The 27382-nt window shown below is 53.1% G+C and overlaps 1 protein-coding gene across 6 annotated transcripts in view; it reads left to right on the top strand.

The window, feature by feature from the left end:
* PTPN3 (protein tyrosine phosphatase non-receptor type 3) overlaps positions 1–27382 on the top strand; it is a 111487-nt gene that overhangs the window by 67691 nt on the left and 16414 nt on the right. For 5 of the 6 annotated variants that reach the window (XM_051855937.3, XM_089301439.1, XM_089301453.1 and 2 more), the window contains 7 exons: positions 120–254; positions 1066–1242; positions 9208–9388; positions 9486–9563; positions 10927–10983; positions 12925–13081; positions 16136–16296. In XM_051855937.3, the coding sequence (XP_051711897.2) occupies positions 120–254; positions 1066–1242; positions 9208–9388; positions 9486–9563; positions 10927–10983; positions 12925–13081; positions 16136–16296 (946 nt within the window). Of the gene's footprint in view, positions 1–119; positions 255–1065; positions 1243–9207; positions 9389–9485; positions 9564–10926; positions 10984–12924; positions 13082–16135; positions 16297–16850; positions 16915–27382 lie in introns of all 6 variants that reach the window. The other variant, XR_016211268.1, reaches the window with a different exon arrangement.

Genomic DNA, 27382 nt, shown 5'->3' with positions numbered 1-27382 from the left:
CCACGCGGCCGCTGTCCTTCGCGTGTTGGCAGCATCTGCCTAGGAGAAGCGGGTGGCCTCTCGTGTCCTTGTGGTTGAGCGTGTCAGTGTGGAAAGTGAAACTGCTTCTGGTTTTCCAGGTCTGTAAATCACCAATATTGCAAAAAGGTGATTGGTGGGATGGTGTGGAACCCGGCCATGCGGAGATCTTTGTCGGTGGAGCATCTGGAAACCAAGAGCCTGCCTTCCCGGTCCCCTCCTGTCACTCCCAACTGGTGAGTCCACTCTGCCCACCCCCCTGCCAGCAGCTTTAGCTCTTGCCAAAAAACAGAACCCCAACTCACAGATCCCTCCGCGTGCGTGGCCTGTGCTTGGGGCTTCCATTTGCATCTGGGGCTGTGGCAGTGGCAACTTGTGTTCATGAAGAACGCAAACCTAGCTAAGCATTTCCCGTGGTATACAACGCCTAGATGCTCTTCTCTTAAAGTGTGTTCTTATGTTGAATGGGCACAACAGTTGTGCATATTGACGGGGTCCAGTGGGGTATTTCAGCACAGGCACACAATGCGTCATGGTCCTATCAGAGCACTTGGCGCGTCCATCACCTCTGATGTCATTCGTTCCTGTGTTTTGAGAACACCCAAAATGCTTACACTGAAAGGCGACGATTAGTCGGCGTTGCCCACAGTTAGCCTCCTGTGCTGTAGAACATTGAAGGTTACTCTTACTCTGCCTGTGCCACTGTTCTCTTTTAAAGATGTCCCTGGACTAAAATAACGGGCAGATATGCCCCGTCCTGGCATTGCAATACCCATTCAACACCCCGGGCAGCTGTGTGATAAAGAGGCACGTTAAGTTTAGTTCCGCGTCTGTTTCCCACGGACGTGCTGCACAATCAAATTTGGGAAAGGCTACTGAAGACGCGTGACATACGTGGTCCGAGGACACAGGCCCCTGCAGGAAGGGTGGTGCGCTTGCAGCCCTGCGCTTAGCTAGCAGGTGTCTTCACCATCCCGTTCTCCGGGGGGAGTTGCCTCTCCCCCACCCCCACCCCCCATTTGACACCCTCCCCTTTCCCCACCCCAGGCGAAGTCCTCGGCTCCGGCACGAGATCCGCAAGCCACGGCACTCGTCTGTGGATAACCTTGCCAATGAAATGACCTACATCACGGAGACCGAAGATGTGTTTTACACGTACAAGGGCCCCCTGTGCCCCAAAGACAGCGACTCCGAAGTCTCCCAGAACCGGAGCCCGCCCCGAGAGTAAGAAACCCATGTTTTCTTTTCTGGCTGCTGAAGCCCCTGGGGTTTCAGGTTCTGCTCAGGCCTGTGTTTGCATGAAGAGAAGGGAGGAGCCGGTGCTCAGACAGCTCAGCAGGGTGCTGCCTGCACACCGGGGATGGAAGAGACCCCTCCACCTCCCTGCGCAGAAGACAGCCCGTGCGCCTGGGGCCTAGAACTTGTCCTTTTTCTGTCTACCAGAGACCTTCCATGCTCCACATACTTGTTGGTCTTTTGAGTGGTCTTTCCAGTGTGTGAGCAAAGCCCAGTTTAAATCATCTGGGAGCCAGTGTTGCGTCATGGCTCCTGCGTCCCATCCCATCCTGGAGCACCAGTGTGAGTCCCAGCTGCTCTGCTTCCAATTCAGCTCCCTGCTAATGCATCTGCAAAGGCAGCAGCAGACGGACTAAGTACTTGGGTGCCTGCCACCCATGTGGGAGACCCAGATGGAGTTCCTGGCTGCTGCAAGCATTTGGGAAATGAACCAGAGGATGGAAGATAGCCCACTTCTGACTCTGTCTCTCCCCCTCATTGCACACGCACACACTGTCTTTCAAGTAATCTTTAAAATAAAAACATGAAGGCACCCATGTTCCAAAGATGCAGACTCTAGAGTCTTGCCAGCTCTGATTTCTCCAGGCCGTCAGTTTTGCACCATCGCATGATGCGAGAGCATCAGGAATGTGCTCGCTTCTGAGCCCCTTCCCAGATCACTGATTATACCCTTGGAAATTTTGTTTTCTTTGCCATATTTAAGTAAAAGTTTCACAGCATTCTAACATCCCTGATTTTCACATTTTTGTCAAACATGGTCTAGCTACATTCTTGCATTTCCTACTCCATTTTTTTTCCTAATGTGACAAATTCCCCTTAGAGCTCAAGGCCAAGGAAAAAAACATGTGTCTCTTAAAGACTGGCTTGAGTCCTGGTGTTGTTCAATCAGAGATGTCTACTCCAGTAATTCCTTTCTTTGCTTTGATTACTTGAATCTGGGAACTGCCTGTTGACGCTCAATTGCATTGGCTTCTCTCAGCCTGGGTTGTTTTGTCTGTCGCTTTGTTTTTTTTATTTATTTTCCTCTTTGTTTTTTTAAAATACTGTTCTTTACTTAAAAAAAAAAAAGATTCACTAATTTATTTGTTTGAAGGGCAGAGAGGCAGAAGGAGAAAGAGAATCTTCTATGGGCTGCTTCACTGCCTAAATGCTTACAACAGCCAGGGCTGGGCCAGGCCAAAGCCAGGAGCCTGAAACCACATCCATGGCTCCCATGTAGGTGACAGGAACCCAAGCACTTGAGCCATCATCTGGTGCCTCCCCGGCACATTAGCAGGAAGCTGGATTGGAAGCCTGCACTTGAACCCAGACACTCTGATGGGGGATGCAGGTGTCCCAAGAGATGACTTAATTTACTGTGCCACAATGCCTGCTGCTTTACTTTTTCTTTTTAAAGATTTCTTTATATATTTGAAAGGCAGAGTTACAGAGAGGCAGAAGCAGAGAGATCCTCCATTTGCTTTCTACTGGTTCACTCCCCAAATGGCTGCCAGAGCTGAGCCAATCTGAAGCCAGGAGCTTCCTCCAGGTCTCCCACATGGGTGCAGGAGCCCAAACACTTGGGCCATCTTCTGCTTTCTCAGGCCATAGCAGAGAATGGATCGGAAGTGAAGCAGCCAGGACTCAAACCAGCACCCATATGGGAGGCCGGCACTGCAGGCAGTGGGGTTACCTGCTACACAATAGCACTGGCTCCTGCTTTACTTTTGAAAACAGTTTTTTTTTTTTAATTTATTTATTTATTTGAATGGCAAAGAGACAGAAATTGAGGCAAACAGGCAGAGATCTACCCACTGATTCACTCCCCAAGTGCCCAAAGCAGCCAGGACTGGGCCATGCTAAAGCCAGGAAACTCCCCAGGCATTCCACGTAGGTGCTGGGGACCCAACTGCTTGAGCCACCGTCTGCTGCCTCCAAGAGCGTGCATTCACAGGAACTGGAGTGGAGAGCAGAGCTGAGACTCGAACCCAGGCCCACAGATGCGGGACGAGGGGATCCGAAGGGGCAGCTTAGTGGCCATGCCAACACCCCACCCCGAACCTGGGTTTTGGATGCAGCCCCTCCTCTTTCTTCCTTGCCTTTGTTATGTGGGTCTTTTTACGAATCCACTTTAATGAATTCAGTTCTACCATGTCCGTGGGAGAAGATTAGGGTAAGCTAGCTTCAGTCACTTTTGAAGTAGATAAGATGTAGATTGTAAATGACATTTTAAGCTAAAATGTGATAGGAAAAGATTAACTGTTGGGAAGTCAATCTTAAGGTAGGCATTCTGTTAAGCCCCACACCGTGGCCAAAATATAGAAACCTAACACTTCCCCTCACTGCACAGGATCAGCCAGCGGGCAGTGCAGTTAATCTGTGAACCTTTCCCACCATGGCAACCAGGCTTAAAGTGCTGAATCCACGCTGGCTGTGCTGCAGGCATGCACGGGGGCTGCAGTTCCCCTTCCCCGTGCTGTGCAGTGTTTGTGCTGCTCCTCTGGCCCTGCTCATGGCACACGCAGGAGCCAGTTTATCTGCGTTCTCGACACCTGCGGCTGAATAATCCCCGTGCTAATGATTTCCCTTCGGCCTGCGCTTGGATGGTGCTTATATTGAAATGATCACTGGCTCTGGCTCCAGCTAGCAGCCTGCCGCCCCATTGTCCAGCGAGTTCCTTTGTGTGCCCCTGTGGCTTTGCAAACCGCAAACCAACATAGAAAGACAAGGCAGGAGTGGAGGCTTGCATGACCCGACCCGGTGTGAGTTCTCGATGCAGCTCTGTTGGGAACTGTCTGAGGGCTCTAGGGAAACCCACACGCATACACACACACATGCACACACGCGCGCACACGCACACGCACATGGGCTTGCCATCATGACCTGCAGCCGCACTGAGGGATTGGAGAGCATCTAGATCTCCACTGTCCAGCACAGTAGCCAGCAGCCACAGTGGCTCTGCAGACTTAAAGTAATTAAAGGGAGGCGTGTAGGTCCTCCATCTCCAGAGGCACTTCTCCGGTGCCTGACGGCTGCGTGTGCTCACAGCCACAGCCCTTTGCCACCATGGCAGAAAGGGCCATTGACAGCACCTGTCTGTACTGGAACCTTGACTCCGTGGATGTTCCCTGAGCCACGGGCATGTCTGTTCTCAAGCTGAGGTCGAGTGTGAAGAGGTAGGGGTCCCGGTCCCACTTGCAGACCCTGCTGCCGAGAGCTGGCCTTGATGAGCCCCTGCACTCCAGCGCCCCCTGGTGACCTGTCGCTCGACCAGAGCCAGGTGAGAGGCACTCCAGGACGGCTTCTGGACCGGGCCAGGTGCTCTGTTCATTCCCACACCAGCAGCACGCTCTCCACGTCCTTCGCTGGCCACTGAGGGAGACAGGCCTTTGCCCCTAGCGACCTCCAGGCCAGCTGGGCTATTAGCACCCAGTCCTCCTCCTCGTCACACTGTGGGACTCCATTGCTCTGATGAAGGGAGAGGGTTTGGGGACAGTCAGAGGGCTCCAAGGAGCTGTGTAGAACATGATGTTCTGCCTGGTGCCAAAGAGGAGGGAAGGAGAGCAGAAGGGTGCTTAGACTTCGGCTGTGCACCCAGGGCGGTGGCCTGGGCTGTCCGAACGTCGTCGCGGCAGACAGGTCACTCGCCGATGGGTCCGTGTTCAGCCGTAGCAGCACCGCCAAGTGGACGGTTGTGGCCGTGAAGCCTGGCGGTGTGTGCTGTGTGCCCAAGGGGCTGTGCGGTGCTGTCCCCCGCCCCGGCCTTTCTGTGTCCCTTTCCTTTCCTCCGCCTGAAGACGGGGCTCTCAGGGAAGTCCGTTTCCTCCATGGCAGAAGCCGCGGACAGGAAAGCCTCCAGCCCTACCCTGATGACTCACGGAGCAGAGGCCGCAGGAAACCAGTTTAGGGCAGGTCAGGGTGGTGTGAGAAAGACTTTTGTTTTTAAACATTCATTCATTTATTTGAAAGTCAGAGTTACATAGAGAGACAGAAACACAGGGATTCTCCATCTGCCGGTTCACTCCCCAAAGGGCCACAATGGCCGGAGCTGGGCCGATCCAGAGCCAGGTGCTTCCTCCGGGTCTCTTTCCTGGGTGCAGGGAGGGTCCAAGCGCTTGGGCCATCCTCCACGGCTTTTCCAGGCACATTAGCAGGGAGCTGGGTCAGAAGTGAAGCAGCCAGGACTCGAACTGGGGCTCATGTGGGATGCCGGTACTGCAGGTGGCTGCCTAACTCGCTGCTCCACATCACCAGCCCCAAGGAACATTTTCTTATTAGATAAAAAGTGATCAACAGGTGGAGAACCTGCAAAGACATGGTGGTGGGAAATTGCTGGTGGCCTGTCGAGGGGTTACGAGGCTCAAAGATTAGTTTTGGGAAAGGCGAGCTGGCCTGGTGTTTCCTAGCCTGTCCCCACTCCAGTTCTGGCCAGGGACCAGGAACATCAGCCTCACGTGAGAGCTCGCTGGAATGCAGGGTCTCAGACCCCACTGCAGGCCTGCAGAAGCAGAGCCCACATTTCAGCAAGACCCCAGGGGATGGCAAGGCGCTGATCGCACACGGCTGAGACCGGTTTCCCCGCCAGGTGCTCGGCTCACCTGAGTTTCTGGGCTGCAGAGTGCATTCTGAGCTCTCGCGGGGTGACTCAGCTGATCCCAGGTGCCCCATTGAGGTGTTTTTCCCCCCTCTACTCAGCGTTTCTCACTGAGCACTCCCTGGGTGCCTGGTCCTGTGTTCACTTAACAAGGAAAAGGACAGAAAGACTCAGGACTGAGAGACTCAGACACCAAGCAGGAGCCCTCTCTGTAGCACAGCACTCAGGATTTCCGGAGGCCGGGGGCAGCGCCTTGCCATCTTCCTTTTACCCGCACCCCTGCCATTTGTAACGTCTCTAGTGTGCTGCCCTTCAGAGAAACCAGCCGTCCCGGGCTTGGGCGCCGATGCCTGCGGCTCGTGCACCACAGAGGCGGCCGTCTGGTGCCTGCTGCGTTTGCAGTGCTGTCAGTGGCCGAGGTGTGGTCTGCTGCACGCTGGCTGCCGTGGCTCCCGGTGATGATGACGCAACTCTTTGGTGTCCCCCTCCTCCTGCCTTAGGGACAAAGCCCTTGCTTCTGCTCTTCCCCCGGTTACTGGCTTGGTTCTGCCCATAGCTACCTCTGCCTTCCCTCTACTACCGCCTTAGAAGAACCCTCAGGGACCCGCAGTTCCACATGCTGCAGCCCCTCCACGGCCTTTCTCAGCAGCATCTGGGGTCTTGTCCACCTGCTGCTTTTTCTTTGCTTCTGGTCATCAATGTCCCCCTCGCCGTCTCTCTATCCATCCTGTACACCAAACAGAATGTCACTGTGCTCCACATTAGCTGATCGGGCCAAAAATCATCCGTTTGCTTAAATAAATTGTTATCTAAAAGAACCCTCTCCAGCCCTACTTAGAAACTGGGTTGGGCATTGGAACGCCTGAGCTGTTCGTGCCAGTGATCTGGTAGTAATACCGTTATGATTAAGTACTGGGGGCTGTTCTAGATGGACCATTGAGTCTTAGGTCAAAAAAAAAAAACACTTTGTTAAAAAATATCTGTGCTGACGTAGAATAATTACATGTTGAAGAGGTAGAGGAAAAATACCATAAAGCCTCATATGAAGAAATCCACAAGTTCAAGATTTAACAAGGAAATAGTGAATAGAAAATATATTGCACTTTTATTGAGATTATTATTGAGATTAATTATTGCATCATTACCTCACTTTTCTTGTTTTTTTTTTTTTCCCTTGTGCCTTTCACCCTTTCTGTAGCTGTCACCCACCCCCTTCACCCTCTCCCCACCGTTAGTGGTGTGTGTGCAGGCACTGGTCAGTTTCTTCCTGGTGAAGTCAACACTTGAGGTGCAAATACACCTTGTAGCTTTAGCTTTCGCAGTTGCCCTTTCTGCCACTAGATGGCACTCTTGTAAACAGTACGTCCCAATAAAGTTGCCCTAGTTGGGGGGAATGTTTCAGTTTTTGTTTTGTTTAGCTTCCTTTTTTTTTTTCTTTTAATTTATTTATTTGAAAAGCAGAGTTACAGACAAGCAGGGGCAGAGAGAGCAAGCAAAGGCAGAGAGAGGGAGAAGGAGAGAGAGAGAGAGAGAGAGAGATCTTCTATCCACTGGTTCACTCCCTAAATGGCTACAACAGCAGGAACTGAGTGTATATGAAGGCAAGAGCCAGGAACTTCTTTCAGGTCTCCCACATGGGTACAGGGACCCAAAGCCTTGCGCCATCTTCCGCTGCTTTCCCAGACGCATTAGCAGGGAGCTGGATCAGAAGTGGAGCAGCTGGGACACGAACTGGTGCCCTTATGGGATGTCAGCACTGCAGGCAGCAGCTTTTTCTGCTACACCACAGCGCTGGCCCTTTGGCTTCCTTTTAAGTAAATTAAAGCCTCATTCATTTTCAGTCCAAAAACCAAATTCAGTTCCAAAATATCCCTTCCTGAAATGCCCTCCCATCCATCACAGCCCTCCCTCAACTGGCTACGTAAAGCCACGAGGCAGGCTCTTCTCTCGCCGATAGCCTGCACGCAGTTGTGCTCCTACTTGGTTCTGCTGCCGAATGTTTTATTCACGTGAGAACTGAGATGGTGAATGGTGCTGTGTGAACATGATGTGGGTTTTATGTCCAAAGTAAGCTCATCTGAACCCTCTAGCGCACAAAGAAGCACTGTTTTACGGAAAAGCTCACCGAGAAGAGCTGGAAAGAACGGTTCAGTAAGAGGTGGGGGCCAGCTGCCTGCTGCCTGCTGCCCGTGTGCCATGGCTGAGTGTCTGTGTGTGCCCACTTCCGCTGTCACTCCGCCTCGTATGAGGTTAGAGCAGTGCAGGGAGAACCCCTCCTTTGTAGTGGGTTGAGGCACCAGTGCTGGGTGTGTGGCTCTGGAAGGGGTGGGGGCAGATGCCAAGTGTCCTGTCCTGCACAGTGACAGGCGTCAGTCCTGGCGGCCCTGTGACGTTAGAGATGGCATTCTTAGGGGCAGACGTGACATGACGCCGAGAGGAAAATGCCTAGGAAGCCCCGTCTTTTGGACTTGGGTCTGAGTGAGGGGAACCTTGGGTGAGTCTCAGCGTCTCTTGCCTTCAGTGTCATTACGTGGGAGGTGGGCGTTGGACCGGAGGCACATGGCAGCCTGTGTAGTGCACATCGTCTGTGTCTCAGATGGCCCTGGCCGGCAGGACTGCAGAGTCCTTCCACAGCTGTGCTGCTGAGGGGAGCACCATCAGCCACGCGTGACCGTGGAGCACAGGGCGTGTGTGTGCCTGGGTGAACAGCAGGACTGGAGGCTTCACCTGAATTCACGTGAATTTCAGTAGCCACGTGTGCCTGCTGGCCACCATATCAGACAGTGCGGCTCTAAGATACCTAAGGACCTCTCCTGGGTAGACAAGCATAAAACGTGACCTGAGCAAGGGCCGTTTGAGGATGTTACAGGCAAAGCTCACACGCTAGGGGTAGCACTCAGTATCCTGAATGTACAACCATCGCTGAGAGCCCTGTGACACTGGGCATTCAGCAAGAAGGAACCAGAAAGAGAAAGCTTTTGGAGGAGGTGCAGGCATGTGCATCCTGTGAGGCCGCCAGGCAGAGCCTGGGTCACCAACGGCGTCACCGCAGACGCTCTTCTGTGTTGCCCTTGAGGGCAGCCGCATGGGGAGCCGGATTCCCAGCAGCTCCTGGGTCCCTGTCCCGTCCTCCCGTCCCTTTGTCCCCAGACCAAGTGGGAGGAGTTTTTAGGCGAGAGGAGAGCGAGGGTGACCAGACGACGCGGGGCTAGCCCTGGCAGCTCTGCGGCAGTGCCAGGCCCCAGTCAGTCAGCGACGTTTGCGCGAGTGACACGTGTCAACCCCTTTATTAAAGTCTCTCCTCCTTCCCCACAACGAAGGAGCTTATCCGAGAACAATCCAGCCCCAAGCTGCCTGACTCAGAAGTCATCCAGTTCTGTGTCTTCAAACGCTCCAGGCTCCTCCTCCCCCGACGGCGTGGACCAGCAGGTCTCAGACGACTACCACAGGGCCACCCGAGGGGCCTCCACCGAGGACACCGGCCAGTACTACTGTGACAAGGTGAGGGAGCCGGCCAGGGCGGGGCGTGGGGCTCACCCGAGAACTAGGGCTGCCAGAGACGGAATCCTGCAGGTGGCCACTCTTGAATGTCTTCCAGAATGACAACGGTGACGGCTACTTGGTCCTGATCCGCATCACGCCGGACGAAGACGGAAAATTCGGATTTAATCTCAAGGTAAGGCGACTGCACTTCTAAGCACCTGTTTTACCAGGAGGCAGCACCTTCAGATGAATTTTTGATTTCCAGTGGAAATGTGCCAGCCACCTAGGCTACCCAAGGAGACCAGCTCAGCCCTGGGAGTTAGCATTTGTGCGGCCAGAACAGCCTACCACGTGCTGTGTGCACCTTCCTTAGCTCTTAGAATCAGCAGTGCAGTCTGCATTTTGAAGCCCATTTTATCGATGAAATCAGAGGCTCAGACAGGTGAGGGCACAGGGTTGGTAGACAGATATGTCCCCCTCCCCCAGAGGTGCTGCTAAGCACAAGCCCTCTGCATTGCCCAGGCTGGTGAGAGAAAGCAACCAGCAGGGGGCGTTGCAGGGCTGCCTTGCTCCTCTGGCAGCCTCTAGGCACGAAGTGGCTGCAGACCGAATCCCTGGGTTTTTGTGAACGTCTTTGTTGGGGCAGCTGCAGCCATTCACTATCCAGCATCACTAGGTACAGCAGGTGCACCAGAGGTCTTTACCCCTGCAGCAGAGCACAGCAAGGGCAGGTGGTCTTTGCCGCCCACGACGCTGCTACCACCCTACACCCCCGTCCTGAGCACCTGCTTGCCACCTGTGAGCGCTCGCAGCAAGGGAGCTGTCCCGAGGCCTCACCCCCTCCACCGAGAGCTCCCTTCAGCAGCTATGGGACGATGTGCCCATGCAGTCCTCCTCCAGGGGCTGTGTGCAGTTTTATAAAGGACTTTAGGGCAAGTGTTTGGCTTTACCCTTACCATGAGAGTTGGGACACCTGCTTCCCTCATTGGAGTGCCTGGGTTCAGTGCCCAGCTCTGCTCCTGACTCCAGCTTGACTGCTAGTGTAGACCTGGGAGGTAGCGCGTATGGCTTAAGGAGTTGGGTTTCTGCTACGCGCATGGGAGACCTCGATTGAATTCCTGGCCCTAGCTTCAGCCTGCCCCAGTCCCAACCATTGTGGGTCTTTAAGAAGTGAATGGGAGGTGCACTCAGTCTCAGTCTCTCTCCGTCTCCCTCTCTCTCTACCTCTCTACCTCTCTACCTCTCTACCTCTCTCTGCCTCTCAAATAAAAAACGTTAGGAGCTTCTCCCTCCAAGTGCATCTTTCATTCCTGGACCAGGGGGATGGCCAAGGGCGACTTCCCACTCTACCAAGCTCTTCTGCTTCTCCCTCCAGACACGGAGGGATCAGGAACTTTCCTAGTTCTGAAAGGGTGCCCTGCCCTGGGATTCCAGAGCCTGAAATGGGAGACCCCACCCCCAGCCCTCCTTGGCCAGAGGACTCACCTTTGTTGGTGTTGCTGTGTCTTTGTTGCCAGGAGCTACTCAGGTGGGTTTTTGCTTTAAAATGTTTACAGGGAGGAGTGGATCAGAAAATGCCGCTCGTGGTATCAAGGATAAACCCAGAGTCACCTGTAAGTCAACACGCCACCTGTTAGTTCCTCAGTCTAGATCTCACAGGACTCTGTGTGTGTGTGTGGTATATGGGGATTTTGGGGGTTTGGTTGGGCATTTGGGGGGGCACCAAAGTGTGTAAATACACATGTATACATATGAAAGGTTTTCCAGAACCTTCCTGCTCAGTGGAGGTCTTGAAGTTGTGCACCTTTGTCACCTGGGACCCCATCATTCAGGCATGGACCCCATCATCAGACATGCACTGACCCCCCCATCAGACATGCAGGGGCCACCCCCCATCAAATATGCAGGTACCCCCCCCATCAGACATGCAGGGACCCCCTCCACCCATCAAACACAGACCCTGTTAGACACAGAATCTCTGGCCCCAGCCCCGGCCTGCTGACCCAGAACTGCACATTTGTAACAAGGCCTGGGGGCGGGATTTGTGTGCCCGTCACATTGGAGAAGTGCTGCTCCAGGGAGGGCGCTGCGGTTGTGCTGAGTGAATGTGGACTCTGCCTGTCGCACCTTCTCACCACCACAGCCCTCTGCCGAGGCCTCCTAAGATTGTGGGCTTCTTTTTTCCTTCTAAAATGCTATTGTATGTATTTAAGGTGTCCACGTTGTCTTGCTATGGATGTGTGTTTGTGTGTGTGTGTGTGTGTAGCAGAACGGTCATCACAGTCAGATACAGTGTCAGACACACTCAACTTTCATGGGCACCTTTCTATCATTTGCTGCTTTTTTTTAAAGATGTATTTATTTATTTGAGGCCGGCACCACGGCTCACTAGGCTAATCCTCCGCCTAGTGGCGCCGGCACACCAGGTTCTAGTCCCGGTCGGGGCGCCGGATTCTGTCCCGGTTGCCCCTCTTCCAGGCCAGCTCTCTGCTGTGGTCCGGGAGTGCAGTGCAGGATGGCCCAAGTGCTTGGGCCCTGCACCCCATGGGAGACCAGGAGAAGCACCTGGCTCCTGCCATTGGATCAGCACGGTGCGCCGGGCCACAGCGTGCCAGCCGCGGTGGCCATTGGAGGGTGAACCAACGGCAAAGGAAGACCTTTCTCTCTGTCTCTCTCTCTCACTGTCCACTCTGTCTGTCAAAAAATTTTAAAAAATAAAAAAGATGTATTTATTTATTTGAAAGTCAGAGTTACACAGAGAGAGGAAGAGACAGAGTTTTCACCTGCTGGTTCACCCACCAAATGGCCACAACAGCCAGGGCTGGGCTGGGCTGGACCAGGCCAAAGCCAGGGGTCAGGAGCCTCCTCCTGATCTCCCACGCGGGTGCGGGGGCCCAAGCACTTGAGCCATCTTCTCTGGCCTTCCCAGGCCATTAGCAGGGAGCTTCACCAAAAGTGGAGCAGCCAGGCCTCCATCTGGCACCCCTATGGGATGCCGGCGTCGCAGGCTGTGGCATTACCTGCTGCACCGCAGTGCCAGCCCCAGCAGCATTTGCTGTTTTGAAGCAGGAGAACATCAAAGAATTACTGAGTCCCCTGCCAGGGAACGTCGGGCTTTTAGGTGTTCCCCCAGCGTGGGGCTTCCCCTCTCAGTCCCTGCTGAAGGTTCCCGTGAGCCAGGAAGGCTCTTGATTCTACTCTGTCCCCTTCATCCCGCCATGCTCTCCACCTCAGTTGTTGAATTTACCGAGGCTTTCTGTATTGCAAAAAATATCAGCCCTTCCTTCTGGCTGGCAAATCCGCTTCTAGCCGCACACCCAGAAAACGAGAAGTGGATGCACGGTAGTCACAGTGGTAACAAGTGGGGTGGCCTCCAGTGACAGATGGGCTCCTGTGGCCGGCCTAGCCACTGAAATCTCCCCCCCACCCGGCCATGACCCTCACGGCAGAGTGCCGCCCGCCAGTGCAGTCGCTCAGCGGTCTGGGATGACAGTGCTGCGCCTTCTTCCCATCATCGCAGACCGCCTGCCAACGCGCTCCTCCCCTCCCCGCAGGCTGACACCTGCATTCCTAAGTTGAATGAAGGGGATCAAATCGTGTTCATCAACGGCCGGGACATCTCCGAGCACACGCACGACCAGGTGGTGATGTTCATCAAGGCCAGCCGGGAGTCGCACTCGCGGGAGCTGGCCCTGGTGATCCGGAGGAAAGGTAACCGCGCCCGTCCCCGTCTGTGCTGTGAAGCCGCGGAGGCCCGGAGTGGGCTGTGGGGAGTCAGGAATTTTCAGTCCCCGTTCGGGTGCCTGCTTCTCAGCCCCAGGGGCCCCGGGCCTGCTGACCCGACCAGTGCAGAGGCAGCACCTGCACCTGCCACTCCTCTGCACGGCACTGCAGCCCCGCCACATTCCTCCCAGACCCCGCAAACTTTGGCCTGGCCCACCCCTTCCGGAAGGAGCCAACTCTGTTATACCCACACGTTGCATTTTACGGGGAGGCAGGGAGGAGAGGTGGGGTTGGAACCCAAGGGTCTCTTGTGATCCCCAACTTTGCCTCCTGCACCGTGCTGAGGGAGCTTGAGCAAGGGACACACCAGGCTGCAGCTCCGTCTCCGGAGTGTAACACGAGCACAGCCAGACTCCCTTCCTCCCCGCTTCTTAGGAAGATTAAATGACCCTTAGGCTCGAAAGCGCCTGGCACACTGCCCGGCCCGAGCTGGGCCTCCGTGGGCTGTCATTACTGTTATTGTTACTGCTCTTGTGCGATAATTAGCCAAGTCCCTTGAGGCCGCCCGTGCAGCTTGACAGCACTGACAGTGAGCGCAGAATGTGGCTGCGGAGCCCAGGCCCCGCATCTCTGCTGTCACCTCACCTGTGTAGACCCTGCCCTGCCTGTGTAGACGCAGCCCCACCCAGCTCCGCTGCTGCTTGTCTGCTCCACCGGAACTCCTAGCCCAGAGCCAGCCAGGGCCAGTGCTGATCCCACCTCTTCATCTCTGCAGGTCTCCCACCCCCAAATCCCAGCAGCCCCCGGCAGGCACACAGTAGGTGCTCACTAGTTGCAGTAGCAGGTGAAGGGCCTCACTCTGCACTGATGGCTTTGTGCCACTATCCTCCCTGAAGCTTGTGACTGTCCTGAAAGCTAGGTGTTGTTTTCCCCAAGTGAGGACATGGGGAGACTGAGTCCCAGGTCCCAGGGGATGCCCTGCCCTCTGTGTGATGGGCAGGGTCACATGAGTAGCAGGGAGCAGGCCCCCGCCGCACACAGGTGTGCCCCTGGCAGGCTGGCGTCCCTGGTGGCTGCAGACACCTGTTTGAGGTGAGGCTTACAGATGTCTATAGACTAGAAGCCGATGGGCAGGGCCACTGGTTTTCTAGTAATAGTAAATATGCTTAAATGTGCATTGAGGTAAAAACCGTGAATTGATTTGAAGAAAAATGGTAAGTTGACAGTAGCCCAGGAGTGGCAGATGTGACAGAAGTCCCAGGGGAGGGGCTGAGCTGCTGTTGCAGTGAGAAGAATGTGGTCGTCAGAGGCAGGTGGCACAGCCGAGTCCCCTGTCCGTCCCGTCCCGGCCAGGCTGGCTCACTTGGGATGGAGGACTTGCCCTGCGAGCCCATTCCCTCTTCTGTGAAAGAGGGACAATGACAGCAGGCTGAGACTGGAGAGAATCCCATTCTGTGACGTGGGGAAACGTCAACGTTGTTCGTATCTTCCTCCTGCATTTCTGTTATCCTAAAGGCAGCAGGGAGCCACGGAAGGCTTCTGAGTGGGGGAGTGCCTTGTCTTTCCCAGTAGAAAGGGACAGTGCAGAATGATCCCCACGTTTCCAGTTGGGGGAGGTTGCAGAAGAAAAAGGCAAAGCAGACGCTGGCAGGGGACAGGGAGGACCGCGCGGGGTGGAGGTGGGGGCGGCTGGTTTTCACCCACGCTGAGTTGGACCAGATGGGAGAATCTGTGCTGACGCAGGAGGAAGGAAGCATGGAAAAGCTGTCGGGCTGGAGAGGTGGAGCCAGGGCCTTGAGGTAGCATGGGACAGCTTGGGACCCGGCCCCCATTTCTCCAGGACAACGCCCATTTCCACAGAATTTCATTTATTGATTGATTTTGATAGAGACAAACAGCAAGAGCCCCCATCTGCTGGTTCACTGCCCAGATGCCTGCAGCGGCCAAGGGGCTGAGACCAGGAGCCAGGAACTCCTCTCAGGTCCCCCGCATGGGGTTGGCAGACACAATAGGGGTGGGGAGGCCGGCGCCGCAGCTCACTAGGCTAATCCTCCGCCTTGCGACACCGGCACACCAGGTTCTAGTCCCGGTCGGGGCACCGGATTCTGTCCTGGTGCCCCTCTTCCAGGCCAGCTCTCTGCTGTGGCCAGGGAGTGCAGTGGAGGATGGCCCAAAGTACTTGGGCCCTGCACCCCATGGGAGACCAGGATAAGTACCTGGCTTCTGCCATCGGATCAGCGCAGTGCGCTGGCTGCAACGCACTGGCCGCGGCCGCCATTGGAGGGTGAACCAACGGCAAAGGAAGACCTTTCTCTCTGTCTCTCTCTCTCACTGTCCACTCTGCCTGTCAAAATTAATTAATTAATTAATTTTAAAAAAAATAGGGGTGGGGAATGATTTTTTTTCTGCCAAGGGTCACGTGGATATTTTCAACATCATTCCCCAGGCCAGACAGAATGATCAATGCAAACGTCAGCCTGCTAGAGATGTATTGAATTTCAGTTCATGCCTGCGGTGGTCTTGGTGTTAGCAGGAAGGTAGAATTGGGCCCGGGCAGAGACCAGAACCCAAGCAGTCCCTTGTGGGTTGCAGGCGTCTCAACTGGGATCCCTGGTAGACCAGATCTCTGCCCCCGAGAATTCCCCATCTTCAGGGTACAAGTGAAAAGGACCCGAGGAAGGGGAGGATGGGAGCGAGGGGGATGGTGGGAAAATGGCAGGCCAGGGGAGCAGATGGAGGAGGGGCTGCTGTCAGAACATTCTCTCCCCCTCCCTCCCTCTCTTCTCTTTGGCAAAATCCTGTGCGTGCTAAACACCCTCATTTAAAACTAACCAGAAAGATTAGCGCGTGGTCCGTGTAATTAACATGCACTGAGCCTTTTCCCCGGCAAGTAGTGTCTTTGGTGAAAATGATTACCGTGTGCTTAATCACTTAATAAGGTGTCCCAAGCCCTCTGCACCCTCGCGTCCTGAGGGCGGTTCTGTGAGGGAGCGGGGGCCCCCGTGTGGATCCCGGGCAGACGCCCTGTCTCGTGCCTCGCAGCCGTGCACAAGTTTGCAGAGATCAGATCTGAAGATGAGCTGAGCCAGCTCTTCCCCGAGACCATCTTCCCCGTGTGTCCCGAGGGAGCGGGCACGCTCGAGGGCTCCATGGACCTGCTGAAGAAGGGCCTCGAGAGCGGCACGGTGCTGATCCAGTTTGAGGTAAGAGGCTCCCAGGGTCGCTGCTGTGCACCTGCTAGTGGGACCCGCTGCGGGGCGCGGCAAAGACACGGCCCTGGTCTCCACAGTGCAACCCACTGTGTGTTTCGCAGACCTCCAACTGGCAGCTGAGCTGTGGGGAGGACCCCAGGAGGCCTGCTCTCATGGTGGGGTCACAGGGTTGGGGGGAGGGCACGACAGGTGGCTGCTGTCAAGCCCAGAGCATCAGCGCAGCAAGCGGGCCTGGCAAGCCGAGGCCAGGACCCCCACCCACCGCTGAACTCTGCCTCACCCTGGTGCTGTGGTGCGTTCGGTCGTCATGGAGAGATGCGGCAGCAGCCAGGGAGGAGGGCCCAGGAGCATCCAGAGCTGCCAACAGGAAGCGCCCAGCTCGGCTCAGCTCGGCTCAGCTCGGCGTGGGAGGCCAGGCAGGGCTGGGGCAGGAGCCGGTTCTCCAGGCCCACAGGCTGCACTCGGGAATCAGGGGCTATTAGGGCAGAGCTTGTGGTTCCCCCTCCTGGAACCCTGTAAGCCAAAGGGAAACCCCGTCCTTCCAGGAGGGACCCAGAGTGCCTGGATGAAGGCTTGACAGAGGCCAGCACAGACGTCGTACAAAACCAGGTCTGTTCTCCAGTGGGTTTCACGGAGCAGAGTCAGAACAGTGTGTTCGCTTCCAGGTTTGTGCACAGGTAGCAGAAAGCACTGTGCCTTCCTGCACTCGTAGGTAGAAACAGCTCAGACGAGCCTGCAACAGGCTGGCGTGAGGAGCAGCGAGGTGCGCAGTCTGGCTTCGTGAGTTACGGAGGAGAGGCTCAGCGAGGATTAGAAAACCGAGGTGGGGCAAGCCGCCGTTCATTCGCGAGAAAACCATACAGAGAGGGTGAGACGGAGGCAGAACCAGGAAACGCGGCAGACGTGCGTGACCGCAGACTGCTCTGAAACGACACGCTTGGCGTGGACAGGGAAAGGCAGCAGCGGGGCGTGGAGGCAGGGCTGCTTTGGCAGCAGCGTCAGTCACAGGATGCGACTCGGCAGTGTTCATGCAGCAGCGGCAGAGAGCAGAAACCCCGCAGGTGGCGAAGTCTGCGCCCGCCACCCCCCCTCCGCCCGCGCCCGACGAAGCAGTAGGGAACTGTAACCTTTTCCCTTGACAAATAACAGCACAAAGTAAATGGGGATCTTGTAGAAACGAAATCTGGATGAGAGGATGGCGGCGATACAATTCATTGTGTAGCAGCACTGATGTACACCGGATGTTATATTCCGCAAAGCGAAATAGCCCTTCCCCCCACCCTGCAGCCACATAAAGGTGGTCTCTGGCCTTGCCTCACAAAATTAGCACTGAAACACCCATTTCGTGAATATATTTATTTGCATTTGATTCGAAAGGCAGAGACAGACAAAGAGTGCCTTTCCACCCACTGGTCCACTCCCCAGATGCCTACACCAGCAGAGCTGGGCCAAGCTGAAGCCAGGAGCCTGAGCTCTACCTTAGTCTCTCCCACATGGGTGGCAGGGACTCAAGCCCTTGACCATTGCTGCTGCTTCCCAGAGTGTGCGTTAGCAGGGAGTTGCAATTGGAAGTAGGGCCAGGACTGAAACCTGGGCACTCCTGTGTAGGACACAGCCGTTCCAAGCAGTGCCTTAACCGCTGTGCCAAATGTCTGCCCTGAAATACATGTTTCTGACAATAGAAATGCATTAACATTTTTAAACACACTATAAAATAACTGAAAGGGAGAACTTAAAGCAGGCTGTATCAGTTTTACTCATCTTTTAGTATTACGGGGACATGAAAGGGGAAAGGCACTGTGGAGTCACTCACTCACTCATTCATTCATTCATTCATATAGCGAGGGCATCCTAGGTCTTTACCATGTACCCAACACTGGATCCTGAAAATGACGGACAGAGGGAGGGGTATTCTGGCCCCAAGCAGTGAGCAGTCTAAGTTTTGATATCTTCAGAAGGATGTACCCTAAGTCTCAGAAACAACTGTAGACCAAGAGAGGGCAAGAGTTTACTGTGCAGAATGAGATGGGTCCGGAGGGTGGATGGGAAGGCCATGGCCAGCCCACAGGGTGTCAGGTAGCAGCAGCAGGAGTGACCACCCAAGTCGCTTAACCCAGGGAGAACGGTTTCCAGTTGATCAGATGGTCCACAAGGAGGCGCTGTGGGCCCTTGTGGAGAGCGAACTCCAAGCCTGTGCTTTCAGGGCCCCACACGGCCCCTGGCCGGGCAGGGCTCAGCTTTCCTGTGTCTCACATATGGGAAACCCCCATAGGATTGCCCTTGGAAAGTGTTCTCAGAATTTCTTTTTGAAAGAAGTTTCAAAGGCCTTCGAAGTTCCCACCTTATTCCCCACCGGTGCTCAGAGCAGTGCTTCTCAATGGGTGGCCCTTCCACTGCAGGCGTGGAAGTCACCTGGGGTGGCCACAGCTACTGATCAGCCGCACTGGGACAGGACCCAGACCCTGGGCCTTTGAGCAAGGTCTCCGGAGGTCTCGGTGGCCACGGCGAGGCGACGTCTGTGCCAGCAGCATTGCCCCACTGCTGCCCACAGGGAGCAGTAACCGGCGGAACGAACAACGTTCGTGCTTCAGGGCTAAATTTCAGGACGTCCACAGTCCCTTCGTGTGTTCTGTACATCTCCTGGAGATTCTGTACGAAGCGCCTCTTTTTCAGTAACCTCATTTGTAGAATCACAGAATCCAGAGGAGAGAGAAAGCAGGTCTGCTCAGTGATGGAGCTGGCGGGTCCCCAGGGCCACAGGCTGTGTGTCTTCCCTCACTGCATTGTAGGAACGCCCCCGCTGCAGAGGGGGAGCAGTGGCCCCCACGGCTGCTGGAGGAGAGGGGTCCACCGGCAAGCAGCTGCGGCGCGACTCTAACAGGAGAGGAAGGCTTGCATGAGCACCGCCTGCGCCCAGGGCTCTCAAGGGCACCGCCTGGTGCGATTCTCGGCCCAGCCCTGGTGGGTGCTGTGGCTGTCCCTGTTCCAGAGACAAGGGAACAGGGTCTCAGGTGAAGCAACCCGCCCAGGACCCTCCAGCAAGTGGCAAAGCCTGCGGGGAGCCCAGGCAGCCGAGCCCATGCCACCGTAACCTTTGGAAACTGCTGGCTGCCTTTGACCTTGAAGGTTGTTACTAGCACACTGCAACGTCCAAGCTCGGAAAGACCTGGGGGGCGGCCAAGCCGCACGGAGCCAACGGAGCCAACGCTCCAGGTCCTGGCTCTGCCCTGCCCCACCCCCCTGCACTCTGTCCCTTCAGTCGCTCCCGTGACGAGGTAGCCCCGGCGTTCCCGTCTATACGTTGGGTATCTCCCAAATTGACTGTCAGGGATCAATGAGATAAATATCAAATGCGTTGTCTGTCACGTGACCAGAACTCCCTCAAAAACATTAGCTGTATAGAGACTCTGGGAGCCTTAGCAAGCGTGCCCCAGTCTCCACGCAAGAAGTGGTGGCATCGGGCCGGCTGTGGAGCCCTGGGCTGTCCGACTCCCAAGCCCCCTGCTCTGTGGTTCTCCACCCGTTCCTCCAGGCCCCGTGGTGGAGGGTGGGCAGCTTGGCGGGCCGGAGGGAGGGAGTCGTAGCTCAGGACAGGAGCTGGCAGGAGGCGCTGGTCCCCAGCAGGTGGGGCAGCCAGGCTGCAGGTGGATCCCCTCCCACAGTGAAGAGCTGCCTTCCTGCAGACTTGCTCACAAGCAGTTTTTCATTAAGGGAATTCCCTCCTCCCTCCCATGGCTTTCAGTAAACAACTGCCAGTGTGTTCCAGAAAGCATTTGGTCCCAGCTGTAATAAAATCACGCTTAACAACAAGCGTTTCTAGAGCACGTTGCAATCTACTGAGTAGGTTTCACATATGTTGCCTTGGAGACGCTCCCAGCATCTCCATGAACTAGGTATGGGCCGCATTCCTGGGATCATTCTTTTACTTTTTATTTATTTTAAGATTTATTCATTTACCTGAGAGGCAGAGTGATAGAGAGAAGGACAGGTTTCTTACGTCCGCTGGTTCACGCTTCCAAATGACTGCTACAGCAGGACTGCGCTAGGCCAGAACCAGGAGCTTCTTCAGGGTCTCCCATGTGGGTCTCAGGGGCCCACGCCCACTGCTTTCCCAGGCACATTAGCCAGGAGCTGGATCAGAAGTGGAGCAGCCTGGACTTAGAATCGCATATGGGATGCCGGTGCCACAGGCAGCAGCTTAACCTACTGCGCCACAGCGCCGGCCCCAGGGTCATTTCTTTTAGAGAAGGGGAAGATGGAAGACAGAGTACGCGGAGGGGCTTGTCCAGTGTGACACGGCTCATCGCAGATGGAGCTAGAATTGCCTAGGACACTCTGGTCCCCACTGCGGCACGACTGGCTCTCCCCCAGCCTCCGAGGTGGCCGTGTCTCCAGGAGCAACGCTGTGTAAGCGACTTCAGCGTGGGCGGTTTGGCAGCATTTGAGATTGGCCTCAGACTGCCTAAATGCCTCACTTTGCTGAGCCAGGCTGGGGAGTTCCTCTTTCTGTGTGTAAAGGAGCAGGCTCACGGGTCCACACTGGCTCCAAGTCCTTGGTCGCCTCCAGGATGCTGCTCCTCTCAGGACTGCGTCGGTTCAGCCACAGGTTCCTGTCCTGGCTGAGGTCTCCTGGGGCTTACTCCCTAATCTCCCCGAGGTGATCAGGGAAAGAGGCATGCATTTGGCATAGACTCGCTGGATAAAGGCTGAGTAATGATAACTCGGCCTGAACTTGAGAACCAACAAAGGACCTGTGTCCATTCTCACCCAGGGACCAGGTGACGCACAGCTTCCCTTCTCCCAGCCCACCATTCATTAACAACCTCATTGGAGACCTGCGGAGTTCAGCTGATGGCAATACCATGACAAGGCACACTTCCCTCCCGTATCGATGGATTGGAGTGGCAGTGACAGGAGGTCACAGGAGGTCATGCCAAGCTCAGATACCTTCACCTCTTCATTTCGGCACCAGCCATCTTTACCAAAACGGAAGCCCTCTTCTCGCTCCTGGCGCCCGTTTTCCCTTGACTCCTCCCACACAGCCCATTGTGGAAAATAACCATCAGTGTCCAAACAAGTGACTCACTGGCTCCTGGGACAGCTGTAAAAGTTGCATTTGGAAGGGCAAAGGTAGCTCAAAGCATGGTGACAGGTCTCAGTTGACGTATGTAGGAATTCACAAGGGTGATTATAGCTTCAATATCAGAACCGATCCCTAAAAACGCATTTAAAAAAAAAAAAAAAAACCTAGTCTTCCAGATAATCAGTACAGTGTGTCTGAACCACATGGTAGAGACTGGGGCCTCGATGACCGGGTGTGCAGCCTGTGTGTTTCACACGCCAGCAACCCCCTCTTGAAGGAGGTGCTGCCCCAACCTGCTGTGCAGCTACCTGAGAAAGGCACTTGGCCAGAACGCTTGGGAAGTGTCCCAGTAATAGGATATGCATCTAGACCTCGCCTTGAACGTAATGTGGCGATACAGGAGGTCCCCCAGGTACTAGCAGCCGCCTCCAGTTGGCACACGCTGACGGGGAGGGGACATCAAGGGTCCGGGTTCTCTTCAGACGGCATCCGTGCCCTCTCACCTGGTCAGGTACAAAGGAAAAGAGGTGTCCCCGGCAGGTATGAGCTGTCCACAGATACAGACCTGTTGATCCATCTACCAAGTCAGATGAGGAAAACAAGCTCCCAGGACTGTTGGGGAATGAGTCACCCTTAGCTTAGTTACGTGGCACCATGCCAAAGTGGTAGCTGCTGTCCCGTGTCCTGCTCTGTTTACGTGGTCTACACCCTTCACAACAGCACACTCCATCATTCCTTTACAAGTGTTTCTTGTGCACCTACTATGTGCCAGGCCCTGTGCTGGCCTAGGGGTTACAGTGGATGGTCACAGCTGTGTTGAAAGTCATTAGCTTCAAGCGGATGCTGGGTTCTTGTTGAGGGCGTGAGAGGGACTGGTGCTGCTGTATGCTGTCGTCTTACCCAGGGCCCCCTCAGCTTCCATTCCCCTGTTGTGCCCTGCCTTTTTCCTATTTCTTCGCCTTTTCCCGTGTCCTCAGCCGGGAATTTTTCAGGAAGAACCCCTTGTCATCGGCACATACATTTGAGCAGTGCTCCCTTTGCCTTGCTGTGCCTGTCCCCACTGGTGTGCTCTGGGTGGAGCCAACCTGGTGTCTCAAGCCCACATGCGGGGTATGGGCCAGCATTTCCTGTCTGTTTTGTTGAGAAGAGGGAGAGGTCCAGGTCCTTTCCTGGTGCCCCCCTCTACTGGTAGATGGCTGTGCAAGATGGAAACTAGAAACTGGAAAGCCTTCTGCTCCACCCCGCCTCCTATGGCAGGCAGAGTGCCCTGGTGACCTTAGCAGTGTAACTTACATGTGGCTGTTCCTTAGCAGCCCTTCTCAACTGATCTTCCTGTAACTTCCCCTCCATCGCAGGGCTTGCTGGAACTGCACTCCCTTTGGGTGAGGACAAAGCGAGTCAGGACATAGAAGTTCATCATTTTCCATCAAACTTAAGTGACTTTATTACCCATGTCCCTGTGACCCTGCTTCTCAGCCTCTGGGTTGCTCCCACTCTAGGCCAGAATTGAAGGTTCTGTGACTAGAAGGTCTTGCCTGCCTCACTTACCTTCAGCCTGTGACTAACTGAAGCAAACTGTATGGTACCAAGGAATTGTTCTTTTAAAGGCTTGAGTCAAATTCTGGCCAGTAACACAAAATTGGAACTCATTTCCCTGTGTCCCTAACCCCTGCAGAAAGACATAACCTATGCTTCCAACATGTGTTCTGTTCCTGACACATATCCGTGTTCCAAACACCTGTCCCTGTTCCTGACATGTATCCATGTTCCTGACACGTGTCCCTGTTCCTGACATGTATCCATGTTCCTGACACGTGTCCCTGTTCCTGACATGTACCTGTGTCTCAACACCTACCCATGTTTCCAGCATATTGCTTTCCATTCTGTGCCTCCCCCTTCTTGGAGCAGAGTTTTTATACCCAGCACACCAAGCAGCCCAAAGAGTTGATCAATTGGGTCAAAGAGTTGATCAATTAAAGAAATGAAACTGTATGGATCTGCTTTCCACTGTTAGTGTCAGCCTTTGTGAAGCAGACATGAATATGAACCTGTAGCCTTGACAAAAGCCAAAGAAATCTTTGCTTCAGTTTGTTCACCTATTTGGTCAAAATTTTGCATTTTTAAGTTTGTCTAGACTTCCTTTGTTATATTTTTCTTCTACCATTTCAATTTAAAAGATAATCTTACTGTAAACATTTAGAAATAACCAAAGTAAAATGAGTAGTCCCCCTCCAGTTTCTTCATTTTTGTTATAATTTACAAGTAGCGATTTAGGGTTTACCCTTCCATATTTGTCCCAGTGCTCATGCAAATATATTTTATGCATACATAAGTTCATACACAGTGCACACACATAGGTTTGTGTGTGTACATACATCCCCATACCTCCATGTGTGCTGCTTCAAGCAGTACACACATAAATCAGGTCATTATCACAAATGAAGGCAAGTCAAAAACTTCATGGGGGGCTGTGGTATAGTGGGCAAGGCCGTGGCCTGCATTGTCAGCATCCCATATGGGTGCTGATTCAAGCCCCGGCTACTCCACTTCTGATCTAGCTCTCTGCTGTGGCCTGGGAAGGCAGTGGAGGATGGCCCAAGTCCTTGGGCCCCTGTACCCATGTGGGAGACCCGGAGGAGACTCCTGGCTTCAGACTTCAGATCAACTCAGCTCCAGCCGTTGAGGCCATCTGGGGAGTGAACCAGCAGGTGGAAGACCTTTCTCTCTGTCTCTCCCTCTCTCTGTCTATAACTCTGACTTTCAAATAAATAAATAAATACAATCTTTTTTAAAAAATTATTTATCAATTGAAAGAGTTGGAGAGACAGAGAGAAAGAGAAAATCTCTCATTCACTGGTCCACTCGCCAGATGGCTACAGTGGCCAAAGCCCAGAGCCTCTTCCAAGTCTCTAACATGGATGGTAGAGACCCAAACACTTGGCTTGTCTTCCACTGCTTTTCCCAGACCATCAGCAGGGAGCTAGATCAGAAGTGGTACAACTGGAATACGAACCGGTGGCATACGCTGGCACTGCAGGTGGCAGCTTTGCCTGGTACACCACAACACCAACCCCCTCACAGAATTCTGTGGTATAACTGTACCATGATTTAAACCAGCACTTCTTACTGGAGAGTATTCAGGCTGTGTGCAGGTTTGTGGTGTTCTGCAGGTAAATATTTTGCCACAAATATGCCTCCTTGACACATATCTTTATACAGTTGTGTTGGATAATGGTCAGAGCGTGCACATTTTAAAATGTTGGAACGTTGCCCTGGTGCTTTATTTTTCTAATTTATTTCAGTACTCTGCAATCCAAACCACAGATTGCTGCTGAGATACATTTAAAATCTATGGTATGGTAATTAAAGTCTTTTGCTAGATGTATTTTTTCTGCTAGGCCATCTTATACTGATTGCATTTACATTTTTTGTTATTTGATGGCGGCGGGGGGGAGGGGTCTCTTTTTACCTCTACTTTAGCTTTGCTGGTTATGTTCACCTAATTGAATTTCACCTCTGTGCAGTTACTCAGATAGAACCAAAGTGCCATTTAGGTCAATTTGACTGACTCAGATGTCCTCCTTCTGCAAGAGCCAAACCAAAACCTCTAATAAATCATGAGTTTATTTCTAGAATGAGCTCACTGAGTCTGTTGTTTAAGAAGTTATTCAGGGGCTACTTGATTATTGTGAACTGAAACTGTAAAGATGATCAGTAGCTGCGCTCCTAGGAAGTTTGGAAATTCCAAACACCTAGCAAATGTGTAAAATCCAGCACAATTATTATGACCCCCAAAGCTCCATGTTCATTCTGTGTACTTCGTTTAATAAGAAAAAACAGACTAAAACAGAAGCCAGCTTATAAAACAATACTGTGTACAAAAGTAATTCTCAGCTTTCCTATTCAGATCACAAAGACTGATTAGAATAAAGATGTCGACCCCAGTGTGGGGGATTAGCCACTGTCACACATCACCACAGGGCAACGTGAAGCCACGTACCAAAGCCCTTGAAAAGCATGCTTTGACGTGAAACCAGCCTAATGAAGAAGTAGAGCAAAAGCTAAACTACAATAAAGTGGATTATTGAACCACTAAGCACCACATGTTGAGAATATTTAATGGTGTGGAGAAACAGGAACTATATATTACGTGGGGGAAGCAGTTTTCCACATTGTGGGAGTGTTTCCCAGAACACTTGGTGTGAGATACTGAGATCTTCCGCGGCCAGATTAGCTTCAGAAGTGCTATCAGAATTCAGTTGATCACTGATTAGAGTTAAGGATATTTATACACTGTGGGACTTGTCATATTGGAAATTTATGGAACAGTAAAATAAGAATTTCTCAGATTTTTAAGATCTATGATTTATTTATTTGAGGAACATAGAGATCTCCCATCCACTGGTTCACTCCCTTCAAATGTACACAACAGCCCAGGGCTGAGCCAGGCCAAAGACTGGAGCTGGGAACACAGTCCAGGCCTCCTGTGTGGGTGCCAGGGACCTAGTTTTTGAGCTATTGTCACTGCTTCCCAGGGTCTGCATTGAAAGGAAGCTGGAACTGTGGGCTGAGTATTGAACCCAGGCACTCTGATACGGGATGCAGGTAACCAAGTGGCATGTGGAGCACTAGGCCAAACACTCACTCCTCTTTGACTTACAGACTTTTTCTAAGGAGCACCTGTTATCTTTTAGGACAGTTGGGTTCCATTGAACATAGTATAGGCTGTTCCAACATGGAGTTCAGTCTCACTTGTTATTTTTAAAAATACAGTATGTGTGTGTCGTGTTCACATACATACTTGTATACTTGCCATATACATGCATGCACAGGAAAACTTACAAAAATACTTGAAAATAGTATCTCAAGATTATGAAATTATGAATCATCTTTTTTATACAAGCTTGAATTCCCCCAAATGTTATGCAAAACAAAAAAATAGGTCCATTTCAACATTGAAAAAAAAAAAAGTTATGTTTTTAAATTCCCAGGAAGCTAATAAAAACTGCTGGTAAAGGGAGCTTCCCTGTTTTGAAATGAGAGAAACGCTGTATAGAGAGAAAAGGCAAGTGTGGGAGTCAGATTGAGATCAGCCCCTGCTTCGTGACCTTGAGCAGAACACTGAACCGCTGGCTCTCACTTGCAAAATCAGAGCATCGTTAATACGGGGCTGCCGTGAAAACCGTGTCGGATACCGTGACGTGGCTGGTCTGTGCTCGTAGCTATGCAAATGTTCTTGGCTGTGAATGCTTATGTAAGGAGCTCCTTCTAGAAGTCTGTGGTGTACGAGGTGGATGTTCTTACTGCGGAACTGTCCCGAGAGTGAATGAAGTGCTCCTGCTCTTAGGCAGAAACTGTGGTTCACCCATTCAGCTGGAGGGAAAGGGTTTTAGGCTAATTAAAACGATTTAATTTTGAGTCAGAAATGTCTCCACTTGCTTTCAGCATTTGTCAAATTGTCATAAAAATAAGGTTTTACTTACCACGATCTGTGATGTGACTCAGGCTCATTTCTATGACTTTCTTTCCTCCCAAAGCTTCTCAAATTAAAAAACAAATTATTAGGTTATTTAGTTGCTTTCTCAAGGAATCATGGGATTTCCTAGGGCTGGCATTGTGGCGTAGCAGGTAAAACTGTTGCCTGCGACACCAGCATCTCATATGGGAGCCAGTTTGAGTTCCAGCTGCTCCAGTTCCAATCCAGCTCCGTGCTAATGCACCTGGGAAAGCAACAGAGATGGCCAAGGTGCTTGGGCTCCTGCACCCACACGGGAGACCCAGAGGAAGCTCCTGACTCCTGGCTTCGGCCTGGCCCAGCCCTAGCCTTTGTGACCATTTGGAGAATCAACCAATGGATGGGAGATATTCATTCTGTCTCTCCCTTTCTCTCTCTCTCTCTCTCTCTCTCTCTCTCTCTCTCTATAACTCTGCTTTTCCAATAAATAAATCTTTTATTGAAAGAAAAAAAGAATTTCCTATTGGGAAGGTTTTCTT

This window comes from Oryctolagus cuniculus, chromosome 1 (genome assembly GCF_051225735.1).
Source record: "Oryctolagus cuniculus isolate XC-2025 breed Fujian yellow rabbit chromosome 1, ASM5122573v1, whole genome shotgun sequence".
NCBI classification, from domain to species: domain Eukaryota; kingdom Metazoa; phylum Chordata; class Mammalia; order Lagomorpha; family Leporidae; genus Oryctolagus; species Oryctolagus cuniculus.
The sequence above is the reverse complement of the archived record's forward strand: the minus strand, read 5'-3'. Positions and strand labels throughout refer to the sequence as shown.